Raw genomic sequence first — 11,229 nt, 5'->3', positions numbered from 1 at the left:
TTAATAGATAGTGCACATGATGAGCAACGCACATGTGACCTCACATTTTTTTTAATACGGAAAATCACATGGAAAAGTTACACGCCTATAAAATTAGCTAGTAAAGTATGAGATTAATTTAATTTCAAATTTGCCGCAGAAAAATTGTATTAACAGTCAATAAAAATAATTAAGTTTTATTGTTTTGTCATAGTCTTATATAATTACATTCAGTATTATATTATATATATATATATATATATTATATTTTTTAATGTCATTTAAAAGTATATAAATATGTCATATAAAAAATGAATCGGATTTTTTCAAACCTTTTATGATATACCTGTCAGGCCAATTGACTGGGTAAACAAACAATTAACAACTGTTAACCGATTGATTAAGATAATCATTGAGGTAGTTACAATTGATGGACAGTTAATAAAAATATTAATCATTTATTGATAATGGCCAAGCCTAAGGGTAAACTCATTTTAATATTTATAATTATATGTTTGAGAGGAAGGTCAGTAACTAATGCTGAGTACTCACTTTCTATTGAATATAATCATGCAATAAAATCATTGACTAAAGCGTCCGAGTATCTTTTGCAGTACCCTCCCACACGACTTGGAAAAGAAAGAGAGAAAACGAACAACACAACTTGATAATGGAAGACCATCAGAAAGTCCATCCAGTCTCCAGGACAACTATGAATATTTTAAGTAAGGAATCTCAATCCCTATTCGAAACAGAAATAGTTCTAGGCTTTACTAGAATTACAAAAAGAAGTAATTGATTATAAATTTATAGAAATAAACTAGAAAATGAATTTAGTGAACACCAATAGAGAATAAGTAGTGAGTGACAAAAGTGTTTTGAAAGACTAGATGATTTTACTTGTAGAAATATATATGATCTAAGTCAATAAAAAAATATCAGTATACATTTGATGTATTTATTGACATAAAAGTGTTCTATTAAAGTTACTGGTATAAATTCTTCAAAGGAAAAATGCTTCACAAACTTTCTTCATCAAATTACCTTAAAAAATGACCTAATAACAGAGAGAAACAGAAAAAAAAAAGGTTATTCTTCAAATTTTGCGAGAGACTTTTTTGTGTTTGTTGAAAATGATTTAATTTTGTTTAACTTTGTTGAAATGACTAGTTAACGTATTATTAACATAAATGCATAGATTAATTTAGAAATGAGATTGTTAAAAAAGGAAACAATAAACATTCATGTTCAAGAACAAATAAATAGACACAACAAACATTGAAAAATAATGTGTTGTTAAGAATTATTGCACTTATTAAAACTCTTGATTAAGGTAACTCAACCTCTGTAAAAGAAATTAAATATGTCATCTTGAAGGAAGGTAATGATATTTTTTTTAAAGTCTAAATGACATTATTTTGAATTTGATCCAAGTCAAATAAAAAATGATGAAGTTAATATTCATTGTGTTGAGCATAATATATAAAAGGAGTAGATAAAGTGGTTATCAACTTAAATAAAAACAAAAATTATAAAAAGAAGTATGAATATGAAATATTATTTAATTATACACAATTCAATTAGATATAAGTATAAAGAACAAATGTTTTTTTATTACGATGTGTGTGGATATTTTGATCAACTTAGATACAAATTTATGAATACTTTTTAGAATTTTAAAGACTAGATTGTATATTTTTTTGTTTCATTCTTTTGTTTGTATATATATATATATTTTTCCTTCTTTTCCATGCATTGTTGATTTAATTGAAAATTTTCGTATAAATATTTTACATGCATAAAATTTACTTACATCTACTACTGATTTAGCAAAACAATAGAATCTGTCTAATTCAGTTGCTAAATTATAAAAGAGATTGATATATCACGACCAAGTCATTGCCAAATAGAAACTAAAATATTTTAGTTTTGGTACGTAGTAATGACTGTGAAAAAACATGATGTATTTTTTTAAATTGTCCTAATTTTGAATAATAATAAATAAGTAATTTATAATTAAAATAATTTTTATAAGTGTTAGCTTAAAGGTCAATATAATCAAGCATCACATCTATAATTTGTGTTTGGGTAGGGTTGGGTACCGGTCAAAACACTCTCATGTTCGAGTGAGTGATTTACTCAATTATTCTGTAATAAAGATAAGTAATCATAATTCAAAATTATCTGTCTCTCTCATCAGATATATATTTATAAATATTATATTTAACTTACCATCGGACTAATTTATTACTAATAATATTTTTCACTAAATGGTCAATCAGTGAGTAACTGGGTGGTCATACATTCCAATTTGTTTTGAAAATTTTGGCAATTGAATATAGAAAATTGTTTTTCTTAATGGATTTTTATCGACTGATGTATACATTCATACAACAGTTGCCTAAAGACTAGAGATTTCCCACCCTTGTTTGCAAGTTGCATCAAATCATATGCTAAAAAAATTCTTAGGATTCAGTTTTCTCGATAATAATATACTTTAAAAATATTATTTAAAAATTTATTTTTATTTTAATTATATTAATATAAATAATAAATTCTATAAATTTATTTTTAAAATAGATAATAATCATAATTTTTTAATTCTTAAGTACAAACATGTTAAAAATATGTATATTATTAAATACATATATAGAATTTTTATATGTATTTAATAAATATTATTAGGTAAAATAACATAAAAAGGTAAATTTTTATAATTTTAAGAAGAAAAAAAAGTAAAGAATAAAGAATAATAGAGTCATATAAATGTAAAAATTATTTGTGTTAAAAGTATAATTTTGGATAAGTATATATAACTAAAATAGTAATGAAAAATAAATTTCAAATATTCAAAGTTACACCGTACTCATCTAAATGGCACAACTATATACTATCAGCAAAGCCATGTAAAAAATGTACAAGTTATTGCAGAGCCTTGAAATCGAGAACAAGACAAGAATCCCATGAGAAGCAGAGAGAATGAAAAGTTGCTCGGCATAATTTAGACAAAGCAATGGTTAAACAAGAAGGATGCACACTTGGACAATTTCTAAAGACATAAACTCCTTCAAAGTCTGAGGCAGCCATATATAGATTGAAAGGTTGGACTGATGAACCAATGAGAGAAGAGATAGCAATAATGAAGCATCCACTCAAGATAAACCAGTTGGATATTAAAAAAAGTTATTGTGTGTGTGTGTATGTTTGTATTGAACATGTGATGAGTATTTAAAGTTTGAAGATAGAACAGGAAAAGAGGTCCCACGAATGTTATAGGAGGGAGGGCGAAAAGATGGTCATGGATAGAGCAGGAAATTGAAAGTTTTGGCAATTCCACATATATTCAAAAAGGGATTGGAGAAAGCGTAAAATGTCTAAAAAGAAGGGAGAGAAGATGGCGACAAATTTAGGGACGCATGCACCCCGTTGCTTCCCTTGATCTTCCTAAACACACATAAAATTCTGACCTCTGGGCCCATTCCATGACCTGTCTAAAAAAAACCCATTCCTCCTTCACAATTCTCTTTCTTCAATCTATTTCTTTACATCTTGGACTATGTCAACTTTTTTTTTTAAATCTTTTTCACATATATTCCTCCTCCAAATTAATAATAACAAAGTAAATGACTGTACCCACATATTCCCTGCTGCCTTTTCCCTTTTTTTTATTTGAAATAGGTAAGTATACGTCTCATATTGTTGTAAACGTGAATTTCTTAAAGGGTGATATTGACAGACATTTGCGTCATCTAAAAGAGATAGACAGAGAGAAAGAGCATAGTTGGACAAAATGGGAAAGCGGCAATCACAATTTTGCCTATGTTGTTTCTTTCTAAGTGAATATTATTGTGGGAAAAAAAGCGCAGAAAAAGATAGGTAGCTAGGTAAGAGTGTAGCAAGTAGCATTGTAACCAAACCAGGGGAGATTTGATTCGTGAAAGATAAAATTAGAGATGAGAGAGAGAAAAAAGAAAGAAAGAAAGAAAAGCATAGAAGCACACTTTTGAAAGGCCCATGTGGTGAGCATGTGGGGATTGCATTGTGCTCTTTTTCTTAAGGCAATGCCAAATCCCAAGTGCCCGGGAATTTGAATTCCCGTGGGACCTCACGCACTCCTATCACCATGTTTTCCGGATCCTGCCAATTTTCCTTTTCTTTTCTTTCCTTTCTTCTTCTCTTCCTCCAAATTCTATATGCCATATCTCTCTCACACGCCCAACCAACTCCAAACCCTACCTACTTATTTTCCTTCCTATAAATATATATCACACACACTTACTCACTCTTTACCTCCACTCATATACTATAATCACGCCTTTCAGACATACATAACATAAATCCTTCCACTCTCAGAATTTCACAGTACTACTTACTTTACACACTCAATGATTTAATATCATTAGTCTCAATCCATAAGAGGTGATCAATTCTAAATACAAGCCATGCATATAAAACTAGTATGGCTACTTTGATTTTTACTTTAAAGGGAGAGAAAAACATTAACTAGACTTTTGTTGGCGTGTCTTGACTCGATGACCTATATATATATATATATATATATATATATATATATATATATATATATATATATATATATATATATATATATATATATATATATATATATATATATATATATTTACCACATTCTGAGTCCAACATTCCAGAAACATGGCAAATCATATTACTGTGGGGAAAGGTTATTTTACCTTTTGCCCCTGTTGGTACTATAATAATTAATAAAAATAACGGCACATGAAATCGTTTTTAATTATGATTTGAGAACATGGCACATGCATGAGAATTGTATGGTAGCCAAACATTAGTTTGCATGTCAACCAATCCGAAACGAAGAGTGCGTATTTCATGCCAACTCCTAAGGCTGTGCTGTTGTTCTTTTATTGCTATCTATCAAATCAAATCAACGAAGAAATCATCCATTGATTTTTCTTTTCTTTTTCCTGTTTGCCAATGACTCCATTCTATATCTTGGAACTGTTAACGTTATTACAAACAATACACTAACTTTCTAAAAATGACTATTCATTGTGCCTGTGAAAGAAGCTATACATCACGACGGTGCTATATTAAATCTATCCATGCCAGGGAATAGCAGCTAGGGAAACAGACCAAATGCTTCGCTTTCTCTATTATTACTTTATCACATAATTATGTACAATAAATCTACTCCACCAAAATTTTAAGCACACTGCTTTTAAAGACAATACACTAATTACATACAAAAATATTGGCTTCACCAAATTATATATATACACACACACACACAAGTATAGATAAAACTTCGATACTGTATTCGTGACAAGCCTGGGTTGTTGTTTTTTTATTTTTAATTATAATATATTTATTAAATGAATGAGTGTATATGATCAACCTCTAATTCTGATTAAATAATAATATAAAATGAAAACTAGTATAAACATAACTCCACGGTATAAAGAAAAAGGAGAGTAGAACGGTATAATATATTTATTAGATTTATTTAGTGTTGTTGATTTCATAAAATAAAATTAAAAAGTACTATATTTTCTAAGTTATTACCTCCAATCATATTTATTGATAATAGTGTTCAAGTTTTAACATAAATGGATTTTAAAATAGTAACACTACATTAAATAAGATTGAGCTAGCTGAAACCTTCTCATAACTAAACGTGATTATTATTTTGTATTTCAATCTAGGAAGTAGCTTTCAATACATTTTAATCACTTATAAATTTTGTGCTAAGGTTTGGAATCATGTGCCAAACTTTTTCTTAATTACTTATAGTACCATTTAAAAACATTTTGTAGAATATAACCTAATTGCATAATGAATTATATTTTTTTATAAGGCAGCTCAAGTTTTTATTTCTCCTAAATTAATAACTAATTGTTACTTGACTACACTGTTTATTCTCTGTTATATAATATAAATCAATATTCATGTTGGATAACGTGTATATATATATATATATATATATATATATATATATATATATATATATATATATATATATTCATTTCATGTTACATTTGATCTATATATTATTGACAACATAATATCAATTAATTCAACTCAGGGATTTAATTAATTTTGCATTGAACAAAAGGTACTATTATTATTGTGGCATAGTCATGATTAAATATGTTTGATATTTTAACCACAATGATCAACGCATTTTCCACTATTAAGCATGATCAATCTAAATCGAGTTTTCACAACGTTTATGGGAAAATGACTTGCTGCCGATCACGGACTAAAATTCTGCAAACTTTAACCCGACAAGGATTACAGATTATTTTAGAAAGACAAAATTATTTGTACAGAAAATCATAGAATAATATTTTGTTGTGTTTATCATAAAAGATGAATTGCTGTATATATACTGCATCTTTTTTTAATAAAAAAAACTCCAACCCAAGTTTTACAAGAACATCAAGAAAGACCTGACAAAATGTTGATATATTTTGAACATTTGTAAAACAATATTAAAATAGTATCATGTGAATATATTGCCTTATCAATTTATATAGATATAACACGTCATGATTAAAGCATGCTATATTTATTCCATTAATTATTGCATAAAGAAACTTTATCCAAGTGAGCAAATTGCAAAAACGAAACCGTGTAAATCTCTTTTTTTGGGGGGAGGGAATCTTGTTTAGTTGAAAACTGAATATAAGAATTTATTGTGGAAATGAATTAAGTGTAGAAAATACAAATACATCCTATTCCATAGTTTAATTACCCTAAAACTGAGGGCACATATAAGAAGATAAAATACAAAGCTATAATCATTAATTAATAATAATTAATAGCGATGATAAGGTACAATCTTTCTCTCACGGAGTTCCACTCGCGGGCCATAGGCACATTGTTTCGAAGCGAGTCGTATTTAGTGAGTTTTGTTTGTATTCAAAACAAAGATACCGATGTTAGGTTTGCATTACATTAAGGTCACCTTTATTCTTCTTTACCAGTAATCTAAATACATTTTTTTCTTTATAATGTAACATTATTCTCTATGGTTTTGGGTAGTGGGCCAGGGACTCCATGTGCCAGCATGTGCTGTGTCTTTCTCTCTAAGCCCCACCATTCTCATCTTTCGAACACATAAATTCCTTCTCTTCTCACTCTTCCTCTTCCCAGCTCTTCTCTCTCTCTCTCTCAGATCCTCATCATATACCACTTTGCTTCCATCTGTAACACTGCAACGTCACTCATCAAATCTTACTCTTATTTCTTTCTCTTCATCTTCTACTATTTCTTTCAACAATTTCATCAAGGTATGCCTTAACTTCTTCGTTTTTCCTTTCTAGCTAATTGTTTATGAATAAATCACATTAAATTGAATTTTCTCTAGCTAACACCAAGCCCTAGCTAACTAGCATATGCATCGCATCGCATCGCATCACCCTTACACCCCATCTTGTGAATTCCAAACAGAATGCGAAATATCAACACCGTGAAGCAAGAATTCCTCAAAAAGTGGATATGGGGTCTCAGAAAATATCGCTCTCAAAAGAAGAACATGAGTCTGTTGGAGAGAAAGAAAGCCATAAAGCTGTCAGCAGATTTGGCCATGGCTTCCACCAGAAACAAAACCACTCGCTGGAGCAAGGCCCTCATAGCCAATGCTTCCAAAAATAGCAACAACAAAGTCCTCACGGAACACGTGCTAGGCTCATCACCACCGGTAAGGAAAAGCTCTACCAATTATTCCCACAGCAGAAGGATCAGAAGCTGCAGAAAGAGCTTGAGAAGAAACCGCGCGGTCCACATACCAAAGGATAGGGTGGTGGCGAGTTTCATTGCGAGAAAGCTGGTCCAGAAGAGAACGCGGAGGCTGAAGAGTCTCTTACCAGGAGGAGAATTCATGGACGATGTGTCTCTGGTGGAGGAAACCCTAGATTATGTACAATCACTGCGAGCTCAAGTTGAAGTAATGAGATGCCTCGTCACTGCCTCAGAGCTCATGATCCTAAATCCATCGTAAATATCTCTTTAGAATATACAATTATAATCAACCCATAATATGCTTCATTGTATTATATTTTTATAATATTATGTTTTAATATTTCTTTTCTGGTTTTATGGAATTTGCCCACTTCACATTTTCTCTTTGTGAGATAGAAGGGGTGGAGAAAATTAAAAAAGAGGCGTTCCCATGTATACGCTAAGGCATTGTACAGAGGTAAACATATATATATATATATATATATATATATATATATATATGCAAGTCAATCAAATTAAGGTTTTATTTTCATCATCCTCGGTTGGCATAAAATGTTTATTTCCGTGTTTATCTTCGATTCGTCCACTTTTGTTATGCTTTTATCATCGTATGCCAATCTGTATGTATCATTAAACCGATGTGAGGAAATTGACAATACATGTCAACCAAGTTGATGTTTTGCAATAAACAGCAAATTAAACACGTATGCTAATTAATTATCTATATATGATATATTGGTTGTTAGTATATGTGTGTCTATACGTCTCCATATATTATATCATAACACTAACAAATTAACTCATTACTCGTGGGCATATGCGCAATCATCAGAGGGAAAAGAGACGAAACTCTTTGCAGAGGTAAATCCACTTCATATATTCCCACTGGAGTATTGATTATACAGGCTATGATGCTTTTCTATACCTCATTTCCGTGAAGACTGCTGCATGTATATATTTTTACCTGTTCAGGTTTTTAAATACAAATTTCTTTAGGTGGAAATGTTTTTAAGAATAAATAATATACATTTATATATTATCATCTGTTAAAAATCATTATTCCTATAATTTCTTTCCTTTTTATAATAATTATCTGGAAAAGTATATCAAAAATGTTTTTTACTTACTGCCATAATTTTTTTTATACGACAGATACATATTAAATTCTAAGGCAATATTATTTTCACATCCAATTATTTTTTACATAAACTTTGTATCCACTGTTTTACCTTTCTATCTCTCTTTCTTTACAAATACAAAATTAACTTTTCTAATGATTAAAATAACAGTGGTATAAAACATTTCATAAATTCTATTTATAAATATAAGACCGAATTGCAGTGTAGTTAATGACTAATATTGCTACACTAATTATCTGTTTACAAATTAATAATTATTTTACAATTGCTACACTGTCACTAATGATCTGATTATTACAAATTACTAATTTTACAATAACTATTTTATGAACCATGTGGACAATGGATTTTTATCTATCCATAATGTAATTTTTTTACAATAACATAATGTAGAAATTAAATTATTTTTGTTATACGGTTAATAAGACAAGAAAAAACTTTTTTTTCTTTTCTGATTTAGTTCACTATAGATATGCAGGCACAAATGTGTTGACTACATATTGCAAGACATCAAATCAAATTGCTATGTATGGATATATAAGTCTAAGTTCAGTTATGTGTAAATATATAGCTGGTATTAAACATTATGTTTGTGTGTGTGACAGTGTATATTAACAAAATATATTAACACTGGACTTTATCCTTCACGAAAGGGATTAATTATTATATTTTTAACTACCTATGTGGATTATGTACATGGTCAAGGACTTTGAGTTTCCACATTTTATTCAATGTAAGATATATTATTGGTGTAATTTATATTGTTTATATAATACATAATAAAAAAAAGTTGAATGACCATTTCGCTAAAAAAACATTTATTCATATAATTTAAACTATTTTTATGTTAGAAAACTGATTTTTTTTATAACTACTTTTTTTTTTCAAACAACTATCTAATTACTAATAAAATATCATATTTAAATAATAATAATAATAATATAGATATAACTTCAAAATAAAACAATAATGTATATAGTTTCATGATAGGATAAAATGATAAAGATGTCAAAATATCACCATAGTGCAATTATTTTTAACTTACGCTCATATATATATATATATATATATATATATATATATATATATATATATATATATATATATATATATATATATGTATATATATATATATATATGTATATATATATGTATATATATACATATATATATATATATGTATATATATATATATATATATGTATGTATGTATGTATATATATATATATCATAAAATCGATGTCAAAATTAAATTGTAATATTGATTTTTTTTTATAAGAAAAAGATATAATATAATATAAAGAGACTCATACATTTTAAAACAACATAGGTCATACATTTTTAAAATGTGTTGTTTACGCAACATAATTGTTTGTTTTAACCGTGTTTGATTAGGAAAATAAAACATTGAATTTTGCCTTAACATTGATAATAATTGGTGTATTTTTAATGTTACTTTAGTTTTAAACAATCTGTTTTTTTTTTACAAACCCAAACAGTTTATATAATATTCATATGTGTGTTTTTTTCTATTCAAATCAAAACCAGTTGGACTAAAACTAAATTACATAATTTATGAAATGAAAATCTTAACTAAACGTCAAGGTCCTAGAAGGAATTTTGCTATCTCAATTCCAATTTGATTAATTCTTGTCGATTCCAGTGTCAAGATCCCTTAATGCATGTAATATATCTAACGAACATTTATAACTGTTATATAATAAATTATAATTTTTTAAATTTATTATGGTAAATAAGGATATGACATGTGCCCAATTATTCCCACAAACGCTCATGCTTCACATCGATATATATATCCACTCACTGATCTATATAGATTATACTAAATTGAACATGAAATTAAATTATATGATATAATTATGTAATGAATGATAAAAAAAATAACTTCGATATTCCATCATTTGTCAAAATTATTTCTTTTACTTCAATTCAATCAATTTTGTTGGATTTGACCCCTTGCTTAAATTCCTCAAAACATTCTTTATAAAATAGACATGCACATTATTATAAGACTCGGTTTCATGTACAATAGTAACAAGATAAGTTGGTGTGCTACAAAATTCAAACTTAATATATAAATATATATTAACTACGATCAAGTATGTATTTAAACAATACAAAACAAAATATACTATCAACTTTAACCAAATAAAATAAAATTCTAAGTATGACTCATGTTACAAAAATTATATTCTTTACAATAAAATAAAAACAACCTATAATTTCTCTATAGTGAAGATATCAGTATAGTGTGGTTACCCAATACTCTACCCAACCGTAGCGCTTCCTATTTATTGCCAATATTCCTCATTTCTATCATTTCTCTCACTGTGTTTTTAGTAATATTTGT

At 28.1% G+C, this 11,229-nt stretch overlaps 1 protein-coding gene across 2 annotated transcripts; it reads left to right on the top strand.

The window, feature by feature from the left end:
- Positions 1-7,057: 7,057 nt before the first annotated feature.
- Positions 7,058-8,209, top strand: LOC108321557 (transcription factor IBH1-like 1). 2 transcript variants are annotated; one of them, XM_052872808.1, is made up of 2 exons: positions 7,058-7,268; positions 7,346-8,209. In XM_052872808.1, exon 2 carries the CDS (start codon positions 7,430-7,432, stop codon positions 7,976-7,978), a length of 549 nt encoding a protein of 182 aa, XP_052728768.1. In that variant the 5' UTR covers positions 7,058-7,268; positions 7,346-7,429; the 3' UTR covers positions 7,979-8,209. The 2 variants fall into 2 exon arrangements, with proteins under 2 accessions (XP_052728768.1, XP_017408829.1); XM_017553340.2 differs by having other exon boundaries at positions 7,066-7,268; positions 7,429-8,208.
- Positions 8,210-11,229: the final 3,020 nt, after the last annotated feature.

This window comes from Vigna angularis, chromosome 1 (assembly GCF_016808095.1).
Source record: "Vigna angularis cultivar LongXiaoDou No.4 chromosome 1, ASM1680809v1, whole genome shotgun sequence".
NCBI classification, from domain to species: domain Eukaryota; kingdom Viridiplantae; phylum Streptophyta; class Magnoliopsida; order Fabales; family Fabaceae; genus Vigna; species Vigna angularis.
Note: the sequence above shows the minus strand (reverse complement) of the source record. Positions and strands in the feature narration are given on the sequence as shown.